Raw genomic sequence first — 25,499 nt, 5'->3', positions numbered from 1 at the left:
GCGGTTCAACACGCGACTCCATCAGAACGTGCTTCAACACACAACTCCATCACAATGTGGTTCAACACGTGACTCCATCACAATGCGGTTCAACACACGACTCCATCACGTGGTTCAACACATGACTCCAATTTGAACGCGGTTCAACACTTGACTCCAATCTGAACGCGGTTCAACACTCGACTCCATCACAACGCGGTTCAACACGCGACTCCATCACAACACAGTTCAACACATGACTCCATCACAACGCGCTTCAACACGCGACTCCATCACAACACGCTTCAACACACGACTCCATCAGAACGCACTTCAACACACGTCTCCATCAGAACGTGGATCAACACGCGACTCCATCAGAGCGCGGCTCAACACGCGACTCCATCCAATGCAGTTCAACACGCAAATCCATCACAACGGGGTTCATCACACGACTCCATCACAACGGGGTTCACCACACGACTCCATCACAACGTGGTTCAACACATGACTCCATCACAACGTGGTTCAACACGTGACTCCAACCGAACGCAGTTCAACATGTGACTCCATCAGAACGCGGTTCAACACGCGACTCCATCACAACGCGGTTCAACACGTGACTCCATCAGAACGCGCTTCAACACGCGACCATCAGAACGCGGTTCAACACGCAACTCCATCAGAACGCGCTTCGACACGTGACTCCATCACAACGCGGTTCAACACGTGACTCCATCACAACGCGGTTCAACACGTGACTCCATCACAACGCGGTTCAACACGCGACTCCATCCGAACACGGTTCAACACACGACTCCATCACAATGCAGTTCAACACGCGACTCCATCAGAACGCGGTTCAACATGCGACTCCATCAGAACGCGGTTCAACACGCGACTCCATCAGAACGCGGTTCAACACGTGACTCCATCACAATGCGGTTCAACACGTGACTCCATCAGAACGCGCTTCAACACGTGACTCCATCACAACGCGGTTCAACACTTGACTCCATCAGAACGCGCTTCAACATGCGACTCCATCATAACGCGGTTCAACATGTGACTCCATCACAACGCGGTTCAACATGTGACTCCATCAGAACGCGGTTCAACACGTGACTCCATCAGCATGCAGCTCAACACGAGACTCCATCAGAACGTGCTTCAACACATGACTCCATCACAACGCGGTTCAACACTCGACTCCATCACAACGCGGTTCAACACGCGACTCCATCACAACGGGGTTCATCACGTGACTCTATACGAATGCGATTCAACATGTGACTCCATCACAACGCGATTCAACACTCGACTCCATCAGAACCAGCTTCAACACGCGACTCCATCAGAACGCGCTTCAACACGCGACTCCATCAATCAACTCAATCAACTTTTTTTTTATATAGCGCCAAATCACAACAAACAGTTGCCCCAAGGCGCTCCACATTGTAAAGCAATACGCGACTGCATCACAACACGGTTCAAAACGCAACTCCATCAAAACGTGGTTCAACATGCGACTCCATCAGAACGTGGATCAACACGCGACTCCATCAGAGCGCGGCTCAACACGCGACTCCATCCAATGCAGTTCAACACGCAAATCCATCACAACGGGGTTCATCACACGACTCCATCACAACGGGGTTCACCACACGACTCCATCACAACGTGGTTCAACACATGACTCCATCACAACGTGGTTCAACACGTGACTCCAACCGAACGCAGTTCAACATGTGACTCCATCAGAACGCGGTTCAACACGCGACTCCATCACAACGCGGTTCAACACGTGACTCCATCAGAACGCGCTTCAACACGCGACCATCAGAACGCGGTTCAACACGCAACTCCATCAGAACGCGCTTCAACACGTGACTCCATCACAACGCGGTTCAACACGTGACTCCATCACAACGCGGTTCAACACGTGACTCCATCACAACGCGGTTCAACACGCGACTCCATCCGAACACGGTTCAACACACGACTCCATCACAATGCAGTTCAACATGCGACTCCATCAGAACGCGGTTCAACATGCGACTCCATCAGAACGCGGTTCAACACGCGACTCCATCAGAACGCGGTTCAACACGTGACTCCATCACAATGCGGTTCAACACGTGACTCCATCAGAACGCGCTTCAACACGTGACTCCATCACAACGCGGTTCAACACTTGACTCCATCAGAACGCGCTTCAACATGCGACTCCATCATAACGCGGTTCAACACGTGACTCCATCACAACGCGGTTCAACATGTGACTCCATCAGAACGCGGTTCAACACGTGACTCCATCAGCATGCAGCTCAACACGAGACTCCATCAGAACGTGCTTCAACACATGACTCCATCACAACGCGGTTCAACACTCGACTCCATTACAACGCGGTTCAACATGCGACTCCATCAGAACGCGCTTCAACACGTGACTCCATCAGAAAGCACTTCAACACGTGACTCCATCAGAACGCGCTTCAACATGCAACTCCATCAGAACGCGCTTCAACACGCCACTCCATCACAACATGGTTCAACACGCGACCATCACAACGTGGTTCAACACGCGACTCCATCACAACGGGGTTCAACACTTGACTCTATACGAATGCAATTCAACATGCGACACCATCACAACGCGGTTCAACACGCGACTCCATACGAACGCGGTTCAACACGTGACTCAATCACAATGCGGTTCAACACGCGACTCCATCACAACGCGGTTCAACACACGACTCCATCACAACGCGGTTCAACACGCGACTCCATCACAACGCGGTTCAACACGCGACTCTATACGAATGTGATTCAACATGGGTCTCCATCACAACACAGTTCAACACGAGACTCCATCAGAACGCGTTTCAACACACGACTCCATCAGAACGCGCTTCAACACGCGACTCCATCAGAACGCGCTTCGACACGCGACTCCATCAGAACGCGCTTCGACACGCGACTCCATCAGAACGCGGTTCAACACGCGACTCCATCAGAACGTGCTTCAACACACAACTCCATCACAATGTGGTTCAACACGTGACTCCATCACAATGCGGTTCAACACACGACTCCATCACGTGGTTCAACACATGACTCCAATTTGAACGCGGTTCAACACTTGACTCCAATCTGAACGCGGTTCAACACTCGACTCCATCACAACGCGGTTCAACACGCGACTCCATCACAACACAGTTCAACACATGACTCCATCACAACGCGCTTCAACACGCGACTCCATCACAACACGCTTCAACACACGACTCCATCAGAACGCGCTTCAACACACGACTCCATCACAATACGGTTCAACACGCGACTCCATCACAATGTGGTTCAACACGTGACTCCATCACAATACGGTTCCACACGCAACTCCATCAGAACGTGCTTCAACACGCAACTCCATTACAACGGGGTTCAAAACGTGACTCTATACGAATGCGGTTCAACATGCAACTACATCACAACGCGGTTCAACACGGGACTCCATCACAACACGCTTCAACACGCGACTCCATCAAAACGCGGTTCAACACGCGACTCCATCAGAACGCGGTTCAACACGCGACTCCATCAGAACGCGGTTCAACACGCAACTCCATCAGAATGCGCTTCAACACGCGACTCCATCAGAACGAGCTTCAACACGTGACTCCATCAGAAGGCGGAGTCTTCTTCCTCTTGCTTGCCTCTACTGGTGGTTGGCTCTCACTGCGGTATTGTATCACTTCCTGTTCCGGAGCACTGCGGTGTTTTGCTGTATCTGTTAGCTGTTTAATCTGCGCAGTTAGATTGATCTAGTTATCTAGATTACGATTTGTTTCCCAGTGTAATCTTTACGTGCCTTAACTAAAGCACTCCTTCTGCTGAATCACCTCTAAATTATTTACACATTATTCACTTTGCGTGTTTTTAGGAATCCGCTAGCTTAGCGTAGCTACTAGCTCTTAGCCGATTTAGCATGGCGGCTTCTCCTGTCTCTCCCGCACTTTTCTGCTCTGGGTGTGAAATGTTTAGTTATTCCTCGGCCTCCTTTAGCAGTAACGGTACTTGTAATAAGTGTAGCTTATTCGTAGCTTTGGAGGCCAGGCTGGGCGAATTGGAGACTCGGCTCCGCACCGTGGAAAATTCTACAGCTAGCCAGGCCCCTGTAGTCGGTGCGGACCAAGGTAGCTTAGCCGCCGTTAGTTACCCTCTGGCAGATCCCGAGCAGCCGGGAAAGCAGGCCGACTGGGTGACTGTGAGGAGGAAGCGTAGCCCTAAACAGAAGCCCCGTGTACACCGCCAACCCGTTCACATCTCTAACCGTTTTTCCCCACTCGACGACACACCCGCCGAGGATCAAACTCTGGTTATTGGCGACTCTGTTTTGCGAAATGTGAAGTTAGCGACACCAGCAACCATAGTCAATTGTCTTCCGGGGGCCAGAGCAGGCGACACTGAAGGAAATTTGAAACTGCTGGCTAAGGCTAAGCGTAAATTTGGTAAGATTGTAATTCACGTCGGCAGTAATGACACCCGGTTACGCCAATCGGAGGTCACTAAAATTAACATTAAATCGGTGTGTAACTTTGCAAAAACAATGTCGGACTCTGTAGTTTTCTCTGGGCCCCTCCCCAATCGGACCGGGAGTGACATGTTTAGCCGCATGTTCTCCTTGAATTGCTGGCTGTTTGAGTGGTGTCCAAAAAATGAGGTGGGCTTCATAGATAATTGGCAAAGCTTCTGGGGAAAACCTGGTCTTGTTAGGAGAGACGGCATCCATCCCACTTTGGATGGAGCAGCTCTCATTTCTAGAAATCTGGCCAATTTTCTTAAATCCTCCAAACCGTGACTATCCAGGGGTTGGGACCAGGAAGCAGAGTTGTAGTCTTACACACCTCTCTGCAGCTTCTCTCCCCCTGCCATCCCCTCATTACCCCATCCCCGTAGAGACGGTGCCTGCTCCCAGACTACCAATAACCAGCAAAATCTATTTAAGCATAAAAATTCAAAAAGAAAAAATAATATAGCACCTTCAACTGCACCACAGACTAAAACAGTTAAATGTGGTCTATTAAACATTAGGTCTCTCTCTTCTAAGTCCCTGTTGGTAAATTATATAATAATTGATCAACATATTGATTTATTCTGCCTTACAGAAACCTGGTTACAGCAGGATGAATATGTTAGTTTAAATGAGTCAACACCCCCGAGTCACACTAACTGTCAGAATGCTCGTAGCACGGGCCAGGGCGGAGGATTAGCAGCAATCTTCCATTCCAGCTTATTAATTAATCAAAAACCCAGACAGAGCTTTAATTCATTTGAAAGCTTGACTCTTAGTCTTGTCCATCCAAATTGGAAGTCCCAAAAACCAGTTTTATTTGTTATTATCTATCGTCCACCTGGTCGTTACTGTGAGTTTCTCTGTGAATTTTCAGACCTTTTGTCTGACTTAGTGCTTAGCTCAGATAAGATAATTATAGTGGGCGATTTTAACATCCACACAGATGCTGAGAATGACAGCCTCAACACTGCATTTAATCTATTATTAGACTCTATTGGCTTTGCTCAAAAAGTAAATGAGTCCACCCACCACTTTAATCATATCTTAGATCTTGTTCTGACTTATGGTATGGAAATAGAAGACTTAACAGTATTCCCTGAAAACTCCCTTCTGTCTGATCATTTCTTAATAACATTTACATTTACTCTGATGGACTACCCAGCAGTGGGGAATAAGTTTCATTACACTAGAAGTCTTTCAGAAAGCGCTGTAACTAGGTTTAAGGATATGATTCCTTCTTTATGTTCTCTAATGCCATGTTCAACATGCAACTTCTGGTTCAACACGTGACTCCATCACAACACAGTTCAACACGTGACTCCATCAAAACGCGGTTCAACACGCGATTCCATCAAAACGCACTTCAACACGCGACTCCATCAGAATGCGGTTCAACACGCGACTCCATCAGAAAGCGCTTCAACATGTGACTCCAACACAACGCGGTTCAACACGCGACTCCATCACAACGCGGTTCACAACATCTGCCCATGAATATTTGCTGATCCAGAAACATAATTCCTGACCTTTCTTGCGTGCTGGTGCATCTTTATCAGATAGCTCCTCCTCTTTCTTTTTGCTGCCCAGGTCGCTGGTGTTTACCGTCACCGTGGCTTTGATTTCCTGCTGGGCCAGCTTCATGCGCTCATAAAATACCTTGAAGAATTTCTCAGACTTGTTGTCTCCCGTTAAACGTTGGTAGAATGAACGCTGCAGAAGAAGGCAAGATGGAAAAAAGACAACACAGAGTGATGTGTACATTCAGCCACTATCCTGTATTTGAGTTAATTTTAGCAGCTTCAGCTGCAGAAGACTAAAAACAAGTTGATGGTCTCACTTTAAGTTTTGACGAGAGAATGAATTACTCAAACTGTACCTCAATTTGGATTCCAACTGAGTTTCCTTTCACAAAAATAAAAAACAGCAAAGAAATGTATATTCATATGTAACTGAAAACATATCCCTTTCACCTTAAATACATACTGTGCTTTCAGAAAGTATTCACAGCACTTCGCTTTTTCCACATTATGTTATGTTCATTTTTTTCTCTCAAAATTCTACTCGCAACACCCCATAATTACAACATCAAAAAGTTTTTTTTTTGTTTTTTTTTTGAAAATTTATTAAAACAAAAAACTTAGACGTCACATGTACATAAGTATTCACACCCTTTGCTCAATACTTTGTTGATGCACCTTTGGTTACAAATACAGCCTCAAGTCTTATTGAAAATGATGCTACAAGCTTGGTGCACCTATCTTTTGGCAGTTTTGCCCTTTCCTCTTTGGAGCACCTCTCAAGCTTCATAGCCATTTTCAGGTCTCTCCAGAGATGTTCAATTGGATTCAGGTCTGGGCTCTGGCTGGGCCACTCAAGGACATTCACTGAAGCCACTCTTTTGACATCTTGGCTGTGTGCTTAGGGTCATAGTCCTGCTGAAAGATGAACCGTTGCCACAGTCTGAGGTCAAGAGCACTCTGGGGCAGGTTTTCATCCAGGATGTCTCTGTACATTGCTGCATTCATCATCCTGACTAGTGCTGGGTGACAGTTTTCATTTTATTTTTTTCTGCAGTGGCCCACAGTAAATTTTTTGGTTTTTAATTTTTTTTTTTTACACTAACATCGTAAACACAATATAACATCTATTTGTTTGTGTTCAATTGTTGCGCATTTTGGCTCAGAGTTTTACAGGCATGAGGTCTTAGGGCCCCTGTCCCACTGGTGGTTAGGAGGATTTGCGTATGGAATGCGCACAAAAGTGGCCCACATCCGCCAAACAACCGCAATATGCATATAACATTCCTGTATGAGTCGGCCGACATCCGAACACGTCCGTGAACATCCGCAGAGGCACGCATGTCCTCAGCCAGGATTTTTGAGCGGCTCAAAAATCCTGATGCGGATGAGAGCCGCATCACTTCCTGAACACATACTGAAGACATACGCAGGACATACACAATCAACGCGCCGCATATCCGCTGTCATCCTCTGAAATCCGCAACCGACGGGTTGGCGTGGCTTGGCGGCGGACCGGGACAACGTGCAAAACAGATATAACGCGTGCCCAGCACAGCCACATCAAGGTCGCAAATGGTATGTTGCGCATGCAGACAGAGTGGGCACGGATGAAGCGAGTGCATCACAGCCACTGTGCATCCGATATGCGATCATACGCGGATGCATTACAAAACACATAAATGCCGGCCAGCACCAACCCAGCTGTGGATACTGATCCCGGCAGGCCCGTTTGCGCTTCCTTTGTGTCCGCGATGCAAATGCGGAGCATGCGCGCCACCACTGCAGTTCCCGCCACGCATGTGCACTGCGTCCCCATTGCAGCCGTTGTGTTGCCGTGTTCGTCGCTCTGCGTCCGATCCCTCTCCTCTATCCATGCATTTTATACATCCGTGTTTGGCCGCTGTGTTTCCGCAATGGCCACGATACGTTCCATTACATTTACCAGCTGTGCCCTTCATGGGGGCGCCTCCGCGGTCGCCTTCGCTTCTGTTCCCTGTTATATCCGTTTTTCTTCCTCATGTATTCGCTGTGCACTCATGATGTCTACGTGATCCACCCCGGGACATTTGTCATTCCCGCCCACCTTTGTTGCGGACGCTCAGCTTTTGTCTTCTCATTTCATGCGCAAATCCTCCTAACTGCCAGTGGGACAGGGCCCTTACACTGTTTGTCTGATGTGGGGAACCACAATAATTTGCAAACCATCATGCAAAAAAACAACAACAAACAGAAAAAACGCTGCCACAGTGAGAGTTGAAAGCACCAATCTTTCATTTAATTGGTAGCCTTCATTAGCAAGTGACATGTCCCATTATTTATTGAAACATTAACTCCACATTCTCATTCCTGACCTGTATTCATTAACTCGGGGACATCACTGACCTGGATGACGGTGTTACCACCCTCCAGCAGCGCAATGGCCAATAATATGCTTTCTTGGAAGATGCGGTCAGTAGTCGCGTTCATGATGAGGTCAATAACCAGATCAGAAGCCCCTTCCCTGTCAAGGTGACACTGTACCTCTGCCAAACTGAGATCTCCTCGACCCCCGATCCCAGAGCTAACAACTGTGGACACAGAGCAGCAAACCAGTGGCATGATTACGTACAGTACATGGGAATTTTTTAAAGGTCTACATAAAAGGTACAATACGCGTAGAACATGGTATAAATCCTGACACAATACTCTCATGACTGTTCATATAAAAGGTCCAACACTGACATCCATTTCTTGTTGCTTTTGTTCATTTTTTTTAAGTATAAGTGAGCTGTTTGGATTAATGTGATGCTGTTAAATGTGCAAAGTCTAACTGTACAAAGATTTGGAAAGAAAGGCATCAAAGGGCTGGTACACACTGTGCACGCTCAACACAACAAGATATAAATGGATGAGTAAATACATACATGTCTGTAATGGTGTTTTTGACTGTATGACTTTGTGGACATAATTCACCATACCCTCTTATCATTTGTGATCAGTGTGTTTTGTGTTGTATGTTTGACAATGCCCTGAAGTGCATGCTGAACACTCAATGTGTGTCTCATCCACGGTTACAGGGATGTGATCCCTTTGATGTTTGCGAGCCAGGACTGTTGTGTGTTTGTGGGCGGTGGAAAGCTTTGTTCTGATATGAGTTCGAGGTTAGACTTAATCCTGTAATAATCAATGTGCCGTTGCGTTGTCAATGTGGGAATTTGTCTTTTCTTTTTCCATCTATCACAATTTCCACACTGGTGACCTGATGTTTGCCTTTTGGATGTTGTTGAAGGACATTCAGACATGATCTTGACGGCAAACGTTTTCTCTTTAAAGCTTCCTGAGTTATGAGAGGCATTGGGTTGGTTTACTTAGATGGAAGTGCTGTTTGCATTACGTGAGATTACTGTGGACAACATGAAATACTATTATGCTCTGTCAGCCCTCGGAGGTTCTACAGCCACAAGACAGGCTAACCTCTGTTCGGGCATTTAATGAAATTGATTTTTTGGGGCTTGATCAGTGGTTGTTATTATGGTATTCCTTTGGTGTGGCCATTAAAAAATATGGCTCATTTATTTCCTCAATAATCGTGGATGAACAACCTAATGCCCTCAAGATACCAATGCCTGCTAAAAATGCTACCACGGTTAGCAACCAAAATTACACAATAATTTGACGCAAACACCGGCACATATCTTAGATGAATAGCTTGCACAAGTAAGCAGACAACAAGCCATATTATTACAGATATTTGTAATAATATGCTAAAAAAAAAACAGTCCACAGTAGCTGCCTCAGTTCAACCACAGCAACAACACATGAGCTGTCACTCAAAGCGGCTACATCCCTTATGTGTCTGCAGAACTGTTTTTTTTTTGTGAATGTGATGTCTGAAAGACAATAAATATGTATTCTGACTTATATTTTGATCAGAGTTGTTTTCATTTCTTCAACTTGTTTGAGCAGAGTACAGAGCAACAGTAAAATGATGACAACCAGTGTTTTCCTACAAAAAAATGACCGCACACATAGCTGATTTTTACTGAGTCATTTTCAAACAGTTTATTCTCTGACCAATATAATATGTTGACAGTTTTATTTTAAGATGTTGTGCATTTGACATTCTACCCAACATGCAATTCTGTTAATTAAAGTTAAGGCTCTTCTTCTTCTTGCCATTCTGATTGTGTTCTGCTTCTCTTCAATCATGTTTCATTACTTAGTAACTAAATATATAATCTGTGTTCTATTTTCATGCTGCTGTTGGAAGCAATTATGTTTTCTGATGCTCAACTGAAACTATGTCAAAGAAAGTAATTTTATTTTATTGTCACTTTAATAAACAGCAGTCCACATACCTACAGGGGTTTTCCCAGGTGCTGCAGCAGTGAGCGGACTATTGTTGAAAGTTGTGATACTGTCTCTCCTCACACCTGTTTTGACATTTCCATAGTATCGATTGACCAAGATCTGCCGCAGGGCTTCTCCCTGTCATGGAGATGAAATGAAATCCTGTCACCACAGCACCAAGGTGGAGATTTCAACTCATTGTTAACACCACTGTTACAGTGTAGCAGCCTACTGCTCCAGAAACAATTTAAAATAAATCCAAATAACTGTTAAGAATTCAAATCACAGCCCACCCAAATCCAAAAAAATGTGAAACGTGACAGCAATTCTCAAGATTGTTATTTGCAAACCAGAGCTCTGTGTTTTATTCCTGCTGTACTGACAGCTGTTCCAGCTGTTTATAGGTTAAAAACAGCATCTCAAAGAGCTCCTAACTTAGCCTAAAATTTCCTGGCAAGGAATCTTACCCTATGAGTGATCCAAGAGGTGTCTGAGAGCAAGTCTGAGCAAGGAGGGGACAGAAACTCCTATCTTTGTGAGGAGGCAGGGTTGACTCCATTGCTAGATATGACATGGTCCTCTAAGAGCTGTGATTGGTTGTCTCAGAAAGGGAAGGAGGAAATTTTTAAAAAGCGCTCCATGCTAATCAACCACTCATATAACCTGAACTGTATTAAGATGTGTCGTTGTGAGGATAACTTAATGTCATGATGATGAAACTCAAAATTAAATGTTTTGTTAAACAGCTTGAAAATGTTTGAACGCACATCATTCACATGCCGATTATCTATATATTACAAGGTTGTGTGAGGTTTTTTTTTTTCCATTTTGTCTCTTACAGTTGAAGTGTACTTATGATAAAAATTACAGACCTCTCCATTCTTTGTAGGTGGGAAAACTTGCAAAATCGACAGTGGATCACATACGTATTTGCCTCACTGTAAGATGAGCAGCTTACTATAGCAATGTTTCAGATGGGAAAATGTTCTGGGTGTACCCCTCCTCATGCCCTATGACTGCTGGGATAAGCTCTATCACCCTGTGACGCTTGACTGGAGGAGCCAGGTAATAGGGAGTGAATGTATGAATGTTTCATGATGCTACAACCTCATTCTATGCTGCAATGTGGAGTGCTGCCTAACTAAGTTATAATGGCAATATGTGTTATAATGGCAATAAAGCATTAATGGAACTTCTTATCTCATGATGTATCATGAGACATTTATATCTAGTGGCTCCCACTCCGTCAATGCTTTAGTGATCCTGAGGTTCCACTGGTCCAGTAGGACAAAAGTGTATCAAATTGCTTGAATGCATGAATCTTTTCATAACTTGGGTAGTGGAGATGAAAAATGAAAAATGATGCTCTGGATGCTTTGGCTTCACCCTGTGATAGGCTGGCAGCCTGTCCAGTGTGTACCTTGCCTCTCACCCACTGACTGCTGCGATAGACTGCAGTCCCGCGTGACACTCAACTGGAGTAAACAAGCATATAAAATATATGAATGAATATTTGGCTAAATTCTTCACACCCTCTTACCCCTTGCTCTTAGAAGCAAGAAGCCATTATTCTACAGGTGGGTACTTTAATACAGCCAAAGGTGCATGAATGAACTCCGAATTATAATAATTAGTCATTCGGAAGCTTTTAAAAGTAATTCTGTATATTTCTGGATTCTTACATGTCATTTAAAGAGGAAGTCATCTTGTTGTATGCAAACCTTTGACCAACTGACAGGGAATAAACAGTACAGTAGTAATGTCATGATTGGACCATCGGGGGGTGTTGTGTCTTCTTTTTCTCTGTTATGTTGCTTGGGGTTTTGGTGGAGGGACTCTTCTTGTCTCGTGTCTGGTGCTTTGTGTTGGGCGTCTCCCTCCTCCTATATCCTTTCCTGCTTGCCACACCCTGTTCCAGATCCTTCCTCGCACACCTGTCCTGCATTTCCTCCCAATAGCTCCTTCTGTATGAATCACACCCTTTTCCTCACTAGTTTGCAAGATTGTTGTGCCCCGTGCCTCTTCTGTCCTGTTTTGTTGTTTACCCATGTACTAACCAGTCTGCTTGCTCGTCAGATTTTGTCTCTTCCTGATGTTTTGGACACTGTTGCTCATTATGGCCTGCCTTTCTGTATACCAACCCCTGCCTGACTCAAGATTATACTCTGAAGTTTTAATGTTTGAATCCTGCATTTGCGTCCTACCACCGTGAACCCTTGTACTTGACAAATACATTTATATGGAAACAAAGTTACTTACTTAACATATACTGTTTGATCATTTGGAATATGTGCACTGGGGAAGATTAAGTTGGAGTTCCTTTACCAAGTTATAGTCACAACTATATGTCATATGTAACCAACCAATTGACACTTATAACTGATTGAGTTGAAAATGTTGCATGCGGTTCCACAAAGGTTGATGGAGCTGTAATGGCCTACAGTGTTATACCTTGTGTGTGAAGAGTATAAACAAGACAAAAACTCAAGGCATTCCTTACAAAGCAGTCTTTCAAAATGTTTCACTCTTGCAATGTAGATACCAGCTCCCTGACTGTGTTTTTAAAAAGTACCCAGTGTCACCATTTCAAAGCAAACACAATGAAATACAAAATGTCCTTTTAAAAAAGACAACAAGATCATTGTGTCTCTTCCCCTCTGAACTCTCCCCTCTCATCACACGTGAGTATTAAGTGGAGCCTTTGTTACACTGTATTTATTGGCTGCACAACCATCAGTGCTCATTTACACACTCCGTCTTTGCAAAACACTACAACTTGAAAACAAATTGTGTGGTTGTAAGATAACTGACAGTGGGCGAGTCAGTGCCACGCTGCTGAAGCAATACGACAATGTCAGACAACCTTGGTTGGGGCCACAGTACCTACCCTTCGCTGATCCTCCAGGTGCTTCTGTGGATGGTTGGGATCAAGCTCCTTATCGATGTGATGAGTTAGCAGAAACAACAAATTAAAAAAAAAAAAGAAGTGGAAAAGGAAAGTTGGAAGACAAAGTGTTACAGACAATGCAATTTTTTTTTTTTTTTACTATCATGCGGGAAAGTGGGTGTGAAACAAACCATGCAGCTAAAAAGTGTTTGTGTAAGAGAAGACATGAGATCATGAGAGTCAAAATCATGCAAGAACTCATACAGGAAAGCATAAACATCAAACAGTCAATGTAATTTCTCCCTGCCCCTTACAAAGAACTAAATCGATATATAGATGCCTTTACGGTGTCAAATCTCACGCGTAATCACTTTCTCACTGGGGAGGTCGAGATTTCGTTGTCAGTTTAAACAAGCTTGGTGGACAAGCAACAAGCAACTTGTTTGCAACACTACATCGTTATGGAGGTGAGTTGAACCAAACTATGTATTTAGGTGTTTAAGTAAGATAATTGTGAGTCTTTAATGTGAGTTTTATTTTAAAAAAAAAAAGCATGTTGCTGTTAGGGTTGCGTGTCAGGAACCGGTTCGTTTCGGATATCCTTAAGAAATGATTCGATCCATCGACATCAATAACCTTTTTGCTTAACGATTCCCTTATCGGTCCTTCAGAGTGGCCGTTGTTTTTGGGGGTGTTTGTCATGAAAATGATCATTTCTCTACATTGATTACAGACCCTGCAGTAGGTCTGTATAATCAACCGTCTCTGCAGCGCGGATTTGTTTTGAACCTTAAACCAATGAAGCAGTGCTTCAATCTTCAATCTGCTGCTTCGTTGGTTCTTTGTTTTATTTCGCTTTATCTTAATTTTTCCCTGCTAAAACCCTAAAGAGCATATGTCTGTAAGTAATATTTACCTTTTTTATGTTACTCTGACCTGTTATGGTCTTCTGAAAAGTCTATGGCATTTTCAGTGTTAAAGTTAGCATTAAGCTGAGCCATTATCAAGCCTCCCTCCCCAGCGCCCAAAGGATTCTGGGATACTCTAAAACTGTGAATTCCTCATTTTGAAATTATTGAAGGTCATGCTGAAAGCCAGGCCTAGGTCTTCACAGATGGAGTCCATCTTGTGAAAGATGACAAAGATGGCTAGCACAACACTCTTATACAATGTGAGCGTTACAGTGGGTGTAGTTTATTCTACATGTTCCTGGCTCTCACAGATAGGGGGAGCCCTCCCTATATCTGAAACTTGCACATGCGTGACGGAAGTGAAACGTAACTCTTATGTTTAAACTTTAAACCAGATCTCAGAGACTTCCAAACAGATAACAAAGGCAAATACTTGATCACTAACATAAAATAAGGAATCAGCACAGATATTATATAACAGTCAAGTTTGGGACATTTTACCATACATCTACAGTGTCTGAAAAAAGTTCAATATTTTTGTCAGGTACCAAAACAAATATATACTATATTCCAGACCCATTACTTAAAAAATAAAAAGTTACAATTTTTTTTTATTTTATTTTAATTTTGATCATTGTGGTCAACAGCTCCAAAAAGTGGAAAATGTATATCTCAAATAGAATATTACAAACAACTACAACGATTTGACAGTTATCCACGAGACACTCACTGACGCCCTCAAGGAGGGTAAGCCATTACAGTGCTGGATCGAAGCACATTCATGTAAAGTTGGCTGAAAGTGTGGTTAGAAAAGATGCATAAGCAACAGGGATGACCACAGCCTTGAGAAGACTGTCAAAGCCTATTCCAGAACATAGAGGAGCTTCACAAGGACTGGACTGGGGCTGGACTCGGGGCATCAGTGCACCATGTACAGCCGTGTCCAGGAAATGGACTACAAGTTATGCATTCCTCATGTTAAGCCACTCGTGAACCAGAGATAATGCCAGAAGCATCTTACCCAGGCAAAGGAGAAAAAGAACTGGACTGCTGCTCAGTGGTCCAAAGTTATCATTCCAGTTGAAAGTAAATATTGCAATTCATTTGGAAATCAAGGTCCTAGAGTCTGGAGGAATAATGGAGAGGCACAAAATCCAAGTTGCTTGAAGTCCAGTGTAATCTTTCCACATTCAACAATTATTTGTGGTGCCATGTTATCTGCTGGTGTTGGTCCACTTTTTATTGTATTTATTTATTTTTATTTATTTCATTTATATAGGGCCAAATCACAACAAAGTTGTCTCAAGGCGCTTCACACAAGCAAGTCCAACATCACTGCAGCCATCTACCAGAAGATTCTAAAGCACTTCATGCTTCCAACCATTGGCAAGGTTTATGGAGATGCTGATTTTCTTTTCCAGCAGGACTTGGCACCTGACCACAGTGCCAAAAATACTAGTAACTGCTTTCCTGACCATGGTATTACTGTATTTGTTTAGCCCCACTGCCAACACCGCATAGATTTGCTATAAGGTACTGGCAAGAGGAAAGAGCAGAAGATCAGAGACACCGATATTATAGATGAGCTGAAGACTGATATCAAAGCAACCTGAGCTTCCACAACACTTCAGCAGTGTCACAGGCTGATCACCTCCATGGTACGCAGCACTGATGCAGTAATTCATGCCCCAACCAAGTACTGAGTGTGCAAATTTACATACTTTTCAGAACGCTAACATTTCTATATTATAAATCCTTTCTTGTCCGATCCTACTAAATACTCCAATATTTTGAGATACACATTTCTTTTTCTATTTTTTGGAGCTGTAGTCCATAATTATCAAAATTAATATTAAAAAGTGCTTGAAACATTTTAGTTAATTTGTAATAAACCCTAAAAAATATCAAACTTTTTCATGACATTCTAATTCTTTGAGATGCACCTGTACATTTTAGTCTCTGCAGGGATTAAAGCAAAAAAAAAAAAAATAATAATAATAATAATTTTTTTTCACAGCCCAATCATAGGCTGTTCACCATCTACCTTTTAGCAGAAACCCTTTTGTAATCGTGTCCTTGGAATTAAGGTAAAACAGGGGCAGACAGCGAAGAAAACAGCAAATAGTTCTGTTGCTGAACAAGATTATATTTAACTCACTGCTATTGTTGCTCTTTTCGAATGCAGCATCATATTATAGAAAGGCTTTAACATACATATCAGTATTATAATAGCCAGGTGGCCTCTGTGTGCGTGTGCGTGTGCGTGCGTGTGTATGGCTTTGACCATGGCAAAACCGTGAAGAGCTGACATTTGCCATTTGGTATGCTTATGTATATTGGGTCAAGGATGAACACTGCGAAAACAGAAAGTTGCTAGGACAAATATTTTTTGAGAAATTAGCAATTTTAGCTAACCAGTAAACCTGTGGTGTTCAAAGTATTCCACAAAGGATGGAGAGGGTGAAGGTTTTCCTTGCAGCCACTGACTCCAGCAGGTGATTTCACTGATGGCTGCAAAGAAAACCTGCACCCTCTTGACCCTTTCTGGAACATTTTGGACACCACTGCAATAAACAATGGACATTGTACTGCAATGCACCATGGGAGTTCGGGGTTTTGGGGTTTTAAATGTTATTGTGGTTCATGTTACTTAACAAAGCATGTTATTGTTTTATTGTGTTTTTGCAGTTCAATTGATTTAGTCAGTTTAGTTAAGTGTTCTGTTGCTGCTACCATGAGTGACTGCTACCATGAGCTCCCGGGACTGAAAGTGAACAGTGTAGTGGTTTTAATGTCTTCCACCACCACCTCTGATTGTCAAATTAAAAGGACCTGCTTACAGCAGAATGCAGAATAGCTCTACGTGCGTGCGTGTAATTTTGATCACACACAAACTGTGGAGAGCTGACATTTGCCGTTTGGTATGTTTATGTATTTTTCTGTGAAATTAGGGTTTTTGATGTCCAGGGATGCATTCTGGAGGGTTTTGTTTTCTTTTGATGACTATTTTCTAACCCCTCCCCCATTTTAGTTTCTTTTGCACATTTTCACCTTTTCTTTGTCTTTAACCAAAATTGATATCACAACCTACATGTTTGATAAGATTACTAACCACAAGTGCTGTAATCATTTTCATATTTTTGGCTTCCCTCATCCTAACTGACCTGACTTTAAAGGTAGAACCCCAAACAGACCCAGTAATGCAAAGCTTAGACATTACGTTAAAAAAAGATATTGTTTCACATCTCACTTTAGTTATGCAGAAAAGTTCAATTAAGTAAACTAATTTTTATATGGCTCATCAATTAAACTTAGTCCCATAAAATTTAGGGCCAGAGAAGTAAAACTTAGTAAGTAAAACTCAGGCCTAGATAAATACTGATTTAAACATTTTAGTTGTTAAAATTATTATTGTTATTATAAGAAGTAGTATGAAAAATGTCTTCAAAAGTGGACCTTTAATCAAGGACTGTTGTGGAGGCCATGCCCCCCCCACAACACCCTCCTTCCATCTGATTTCACCCCTGGTTTGCAGTCTCTGAGCAGGAACAATCAAGAATTTGTGTATTTATGTTGAAAGCGCAACCTGATTGAAAGGTAAGGTTTTATGAGCATATTTTATGTCGCGCCATCCTCAGAAAAAGATTTTAGGTGTATTTTGGAGAACAAAAGCATTAGTGTTTATTGATAATGCGTCACGGTTCTGCAGCTGTGTTTTCACAGCAAGGACACTCACAGAGACACTCAGAGCAGACTTTGATAGAAAACTCTGCTCTTTGCTCACTGTGTTGTTACCGCGCTGAGACACACACACACAACAGGCTGACCCGCCACCCCCTGTCCCCTCCTCCTCCCTCCGGCGGAGTGCACATGGATAGAGGAACAGATGTGGGGACTCACTATGAGCAAAAACAAAAACAAAACAGACACGTTATTCTAAAAATCACTTTGAATATGGCGCATATGTGTCTTGGGGATGTGGTAAATTTTCTATCTTGCATCCAGCCTTGATTTTGCATCAACGCAAACCCTGACTTCTGGCAGCCCAATTGATGAACATCTGTTGTGGTGATGGAGAACTTTCATCCCTGAGTCTGTGGCTACTCGGTTCATACAGTCAAGTCACAGTGGTAACTCCTCGATGCTGGCTAACACACGGGCACAACACAATCAATTGGGGGGTGGGGAGGGGAGCTCCTGTCTCAATTACATAGTGCAAGCGGCTGGCACACTACAGCACTATGTAATCTGGACCAGACTGTCATGGGAAAAACACCACAAAAACCACAAGCTGTTAAGTTACAGAAACAGACTACAAAGGTTACAATTCACACAATCAAGCAAATGCATGGGGCAAAACTCTTATGTGTCTAGATCAGTGTTTCTTAACACTAGTCCTGTAGACCTGCAGGACCTGTGGTAAACATGATTAGACAATCCTGGTGCTTAGCAGGTCCATGATGTCTGAACACACCTGACAGACAGACTGAGTTAACTGGCTGTGATTCGAGCAGTCAGTGTTGGGGAACATGCAGTCTACTTCTCAGGATGCACGTTCAAAAACACTGGCCGAGAATATGTACACAGACAGATCCATAAGTAGTTGGATACGTCGATATATTTGTAGTTTTGAATTTGTACTCCATCACAACAGAGCTAAAATAAAACAAGATTTGCTTGTTGTGCAGATGTTCAGCTTTAATTCAAGGAGTTTAACAAAATTAATGCATGAACCATTTTGGAATTATAGCCATGTTTAATTGCAGCCCCTCGATTTTCAAAGGCCATGAGTAATTGGATGAAGTATAACTATTTTTGCTCATACAAATCATCCTTAAAGACAGTTTTCTTTCAGTCAGGTCTAGTCATAAGATGGACACATGAACATTTTCAACTCACAGCATGTGTCATGTACTTTATTTACACCACTCATTCAGAAATACAAACAGCATAGTACTGCATGGTAAATCCATCTGGAGGAGGCAGTTCTCAAAAGGGTGACCCTGCAAGAAGACAATTACTGAGGAAAGCCACTATGAAGACTAAGTCTAAAGAAGTTATAGGCTTCTGTGGATGCATTTGGAGGAACTGTGCATTGCACAACTATTGCCTGTTGCATAAACAGTTACAGTTTTACGGTGGAGTGCATCAAACAAGGATTTAAGCACAAAAAATCACATCAAATGTAGGCTCAAGTCTCCCATGTGCCTTCTGCTAAACTGCAGATGAAATTTAATGTCTCCTTTTGAAGAAAATGCTTCTCTGTACCACTTCATGATTGTCACAGTGGGTACCAGAATGTGAACCCAAAGACCTGGGGCTTCATGTACAAAGACATATGTCGATTTCCTACTAAAATATGTTTGTACATGCACAAGCACCAAGCTCCTGCCTTTCCATGCCCCTATTTAAATATGCACATATTTGTACACAGGCCCTGGGATCTGGGATTCCCCCTCCGTCAGATCAGTCAACATGAACAAAGAAAAAAAATTATACAAAGCGTGAGCTACAGATGGACATGACATGGAGATCTGCAGGAATAGTCTACTTGGTACCCTTGCAAACGGAATAAACATGAAACAGGAAAAATATTAGTGGGAGCGCGTGTGCATGCGTCTCTGTGTGTGTGTGTGTGTGTGTGAAGCAGCTGTGAGCTCAGAGCAGCACACACACACTAAAGTTAAAAGAAATTAGGTGCGCCAGCTGACAGTGTGTGACATTCACAACATTACACATGCAAATACCGAACACAGGGAGACAATTGGAGACTTGTTAAGAATCTGCAGCTCCAGTATCACATTAATAATAACAAAAACATATTTGAATGTGCACGTGTCCAAATGTGGCTGCGCTGGTTTTCATTTGGAACAATTATATGAATAAACTATTTACCCATGCAGCAAGCCATCACGCACCGTGCCAGCCCCTAGCCTGCTCCCACCCCAACCCAATGCATGTGCGCATTTCACCATTGATGGAATGAAAATGTTTCCTATTAACAAAAACAAATTCATCACGTGATGGCCCCTTTACAGCAATATGTGTGCAGTCAATAGCACTGATTACATTCAGGAAATTGGCTCTCGCTGCAAATTACACTTTAAAGCTGGAATCTGATGTACCTGGATGACATTTGGATGACTGCATTCCACACAGCTGGAATGGCTCAGCTCAAGGTTGACTGGCACACTCCTGACTGATCGGCCAGCTCCCGCTGGAAGGCCCCTGTCGCCAGGAAGCCCAGTGTGTTCAGCACCTGTGTGGGCACAGACAACCCCTGGCTCCTCACTGTATTGCGCTCTGGGCCGGCTGTAGTTTTGTGCGCTAACTCAGTGACACTGGCCTTGGTCATCAAAATCGGCTTATGAGCCATTTATCATCATTTGCAAGTAAGTCCTCGCGTTCCCTGAATACAGGCTCACGTCGGATTGCACCATTTGCAAGGTCCTCTACCAGTGCTAATGAAGCCACTGTTAATGCCATTTTATGCATCACTTTGCGCGTGCTTTTATGTCCACCCATATAATTGCAAACACATGGGTGTGTTCATTATTCATCAGTGTGTCTCTGGTGTGCACATCACTCTGATGACTTCTTGTTTTTACATTATTACCAGTGTCCCAACATCACCTCTACATGTCGGCAGCGGAACAATAGCTGTAGAGACATACGTATGCCAGCCTGGATTTTTGCGTGACGCACTGCATATCTCCACAATCATATCACTTTTGATACATCTGAACGTTAGCGTGAAGACGGGAGTACACCACGTTTTAGTGCATACACACACTTTGTGAGGCCCCTGGTGTTTAAAAGTGTAGAATTCTTCATGTAAATAAAACAAGGGAGCAGGAACAATACAAGTCTCTCTGTGACATGGCAGGCTGCACAGCAACTCTGAAATCAAACTCAAGTCTAGGAACCAAAGGGTGTCCATCATGTGGCTGAATGAAGGGTAACTTAGGATATTCCTTTATCTTAGGGACACAGTCCAAACTTCAACTCTTTCAGAGGAAGTTAGCAGAGGGTTATCAAAAACAAACAAACAAACAAACAAACCCCCCCCCAGCAGAATTAATGCTTACTTATACCACAAGAAAGGAATACGCGACAATACTAGAAGGAGATGATGAAAATTAGGATGACTGAAACCATGTAAAATGACAACAATGCAGACAGAAAACACAAGCGCAGAAAAAGGACACAACAGGGAGTGAGACCAAAGAGAGAGAGACGATAGTGACTAAGTCTGGGAGTACTGAAACACAGGCATGACATTAAGACTAATACTGTAAATATGAATGAGAATTTACCAGATAATAAGGAGAACAAATAACGACACAGAGAACGACACCAGAGACAGGCTACAGGGAACGTGAAACCAAAATGTGATGTATGAGAATAATAACTCGGGAAAATTAGCCAGACAACATGGAGCATAATAGTAAAGATAAAATAACTTGGAGATTAAACAAAAACATCAAAACATGATCCATTACATCTATGAGACTAGAAATGGGGATGTAACAGACAACAATTGTACTTTAGAAAGTTTTTCCAGTAACAGCCACAGATGCATTTAAGTCCTAACCAGTTGTCATGAGTGTCTCGGTGGCTTCCCTCACCATTCTCCTTGTCACTACTTGTCAATCAGTTTTTGAAAACTGCCCACTCCAGAAAAACTTATCATACACTTTGTTCGTATTTCTTTATTCACAAAGTTTCAAAACGAAAAGTTGTACCGTAAAAATAAAACAAAAACAGAAAAGAAATAAATAACATTAAAAACCGTGCCTGGCTGTAACAGGTGTGTAATTATAACTGTACATTCTTGCTCGCTGAGCAAATTTACCTCACAAGTACCTCTCATTGCACACAGTTCTGAAATTTGTTGTGCAAGTCTGAACACTAAAGTGCTTTATGTAACGGCTGAGTGGATCCTTGTCATTTGATTGGTGCTTTGTATGTCACGTGGCATGGATTATTTGTCCCATTTGTGTTGTGCTGCATGTACCGTGCAAACATGGTTCCATACGTTTTGTACCATTGCACACTGTGACTCCGCCCATGCACACACTAGTGGGGGGGCGGCATGGAGCTAAACATGGCGGAATTTGTTTTGCTGATGAGTGAGGATTTGAACAAGCTAACTGACAGTGCTAATTCTTCTAAAACACAGACACACACACATACACACAAATCCACTAGTAAGGTGTCTGGAGGCATGAAGAGCTGTTAGGATGAAGAGGGTGAAGTTAGGATTAAAACCTGGACCAATTTCTGACGCAATTTTTTTGCTGGACTGAGGAAGTACACAAAGCCTTTTTTTTTTCCCCTTTTTTTTGTAAGTACACAAAGTCAGGCCACGGCATCACGGACTGCATTGACAGAACTTAAAGTTCGTGTTGGACTGTTGACGTCAAAGCACCAAATGTAAGTCCCCTTTGTTTTTTTTATAAATCAATAAAATATGAAATGACAAGGATCGATTTCAGCCGTTATATTAAAACAAATAATGAATGTTTTTTTCATTCTTTCAATGAAATGAATATTTTTATATTCACACCATTGAACTCAAACATTCATTATTTATATAATATAATCTAGACCAGGAAGTATCCATACACTTTGAATTTCTCATGAAGTCCAAGACAAATTCAGTGACTTTGAAATGTTCATGTATCATCCCCTGATGTGCATTTAAAATGTATTAATAATCTTTTACACCCCATGAATAGAAGCTGAAGCACTGCAATACATACAAGCACATACCGTATTGATGGTTCCACTTCAGCTCCATGGTGGCAGTGCACAGAGCAAAAAGTGTGTGACTGTCCAACTACTTACGGACCTGGCTGCTGACATCAAAGACAGAGAGAATGAGGGCAGCTGCAAAAAAGTGAGCCAAAATGTCAAATGTCCTCATGAAGAGATGTGTCGGTTGAAGTGTAATGGGATCAATTAGCAGGCCAACGGAAAAGATGAGCAGCAGTGACTCTCGTTAGTGTGAAATATGGATCTAAAACACACCTCAGCAGGGACGTCAAGCTCAGGCGGGGATGTCAGCTGATTGGAAACAAAAGCATGATGTTAGTCAAAATACTGTTAATGCAGGTGTGGAATGAGTGTAGTTTAGTGTGGAAATTAAGGCAGAACAACCACAGTGGTGATCGTGTTGAATGTGTGAAAGGGAGAGAAATTTTCATATTGAGACTGCATCCTGAACACAACAGCAGATGTAGAAATAAAACATTCAGAGGTTCACATTATAAAAACTCAGGGCAAAGTGTGTGAAGACACACTCAGCTCATGACACGAGACAATACATAATATTGGGTTTACGAGTACAAGACGAGATGATATTTAAAGATTACTGTTAAGAAAACTTCAATGATGAAATATGACTGAAAAAAAATGGCTTTTATTTGACTGTAAGTCACAAAATGCAAAGGAATATACGTTCATTTTAAAATGTTTGAACTCATCATCTTTAGTAGAGAAGCTTGAATCTTCGACTGGACTGGGTTGCTTGAGGCGAGGATGTTTTGCTTCAAATCGCAGAAGCTTTCTCAGCTAAAATTCTTGCTCTGGTAGTCTGACGTCTGTCTTGACCCTTGTAGAGAAGAACAAATACAACCCCTGGCAAAAATTATGGAATCACCGGCCTCAGAGGATGTTCATTCAGTTGTTTAATTTTGTAGAAAAAAAAGCAGATCACAGACATGACACAAAACTAAAGTCATTTCAAATGGCAACTTTCTGGCTTTAAGAAACACTATAAGAAATCAAGAAACTTTTAGTTACTTTTTTAGACCAAGCAGAGGAAAAAAATATGGAATCACTCAATTCTGAGGAAAAAATGATGGAATCACCCTGTAAATTTTCATCCCCCAAATTAACACCTGCATCAAATCAGATCTGTTCATTGACATTGACCCTATGTGTCTTTTTGCAAGGAATGTTTTTGCAGTTTTTGCTCTATGGCAAGATGCATTATCATGTTGAAAAATGATTTCATCATCCCCAAACATCCTTTCAATTGTCCAAAATATCAACATAAACTTGTGCATTTATTGATGATGTAATGACAGCCATCTCCCCAGTGCCTTTACCTGACATGCAGCCCCATATCATCAATGACTGTGGAAATTTACATGTTCTCTTCAGGCAGTCATCTTTATAAATCTCATTGGAAAGGCACCAAACAAAAGTTCCAGCATCATCACCTTGCACAATGCAGATTCGAGATTCATCACTGAATATGACTTTCATCCAGTCATCCACAGTCCACAATTGCTTTTCCTTAGCCCATTGCAACCTTGTTTTTTTCTGTTTAGGTGTTAATGATGCCTTTCGTTTAGCTTTTCTGTATGTAAATCCCATTTCCTTTAGGCGGTTTCTTACAGTTCGGTCACAGACGTTGACTCCAGTTTCCTCCCATTCGTTCCTCATTTGTTTTGTTGTACATTTTCGATTTTTGAGACATATTGCTTTAAGTTTTCTGTCTTGACGCTTTGATGTCTTCCTTGGTCTACCAGTATGTTTGCCTTTAACAACCTTCCCATGTTGTTTGTATTTGGTCCAGAGTTTAGACACAGCTGACTGTGAACAACCAACATCTTTTGCAACATTGCGTGATGATTTACTCTCTTTTAAGAGTTTGATAATCCTCTCCTTTGTTTCAATTGATATCTCTCGTGTTGGAGCCATGATTCATGTCAGTACACTTGGTGCAACAGCTCTCCAAGGTGTGTTCACTCCTTTTTAGATGCAGACTAACGAGCAGATCTGATATGATGCAGGTGTTAATTTGGGGGATGAAAATTTACAGGGTGATTCCATAATTTGTTCCTCAGAATTCAGTGATTCCATATTTTTTTCCTCTGCTTGGTCTAAAAAAGTAACCGTTACTGACTGCCACAATCTTTTTTTCTTTATTTCTTATAGTGTTTCTTAAAGCCAGAAAGTTGCCATTTGAAATGACTTTAGTTTTGTGTCATGTCTGTGATCTGCTTTTTTTCTACAAAATTAAACAACTGAATGAACATCCTCCGAGGCCGGTGATTCCATAATTTTTGCCAGGGGTTGTAGAAGCCACAAAAGCTGGAGTTTTAAACATAACTAGACCCCTCCTACTGAGAGGCAGACTGCTATAGGCTAGTGACTAAACAATTGCTTTAATTAGCACCTATTGTGCTCTAGTTAGCACCCTCCTAATGACAGGGCAGCTGTCCCTCCTAACAATGGGACTGACGCCTCTCCTGACAGCTCTCCTAATGACATGAATGACTCAT

General features: G+C 42.6%; 1 protein-coding gene across 1 annotated transcript in view; it reads right to left on the bottom strand.

Annotated features, from left to right (window-relative positions):
• Positions 1-25,499, bottom strand: part of LOC117507641 (inositol 1,4,5-trisphosphate receptor type 1-like) — a 535,403-nt gene that overhangs the window by 197,033 nt on the left and 312,871 nt on the right. The window contains exons 40-44 of the mRNA XM_034167459.1: positions 23,236-23,271; positions 13,292-13,339; positions 10,413-10,542; positions 8,458-8,642; positions 6,082-6,265 (exon numbers count right to left, since the gene is read on the bottom strand). Coding sequence (XP_034023350.1) covers positions 6,082-6,265; positions 8,458-8,642; positions 10,413-10,542; positions 13,292-13,339; positions 23,236-23,271 — 583 coding nt within the window. The remainder of the gene's footprint in view (positions 1-6,081; positions 6,266-8,457; positions 8,643-10,412; positions 10,543-13,291; positions 13,340-23,235; positions 23,272-25,499) is intronic.

This window comes from Thalassophryne amazonica, chromosome 3, assembly GCF_902500255.1.
Source record: "Thalassophryne amazonica chromosome 3, fThaAma1.1, whole genome shotgun sequence".
Taxonomy (NCBI): Eukaryota; Metazoa; Chordata; class Actinopteri; order Batrachoidiformes; family Batrachoididae; genus Thalassophryne; species Thalassophryne amazonica.
The sequence above is the reverse complement of the archived record's forward strand: the minus strand, read 5'-3'. Positions and strand labels throughout refer to the sequence as shown.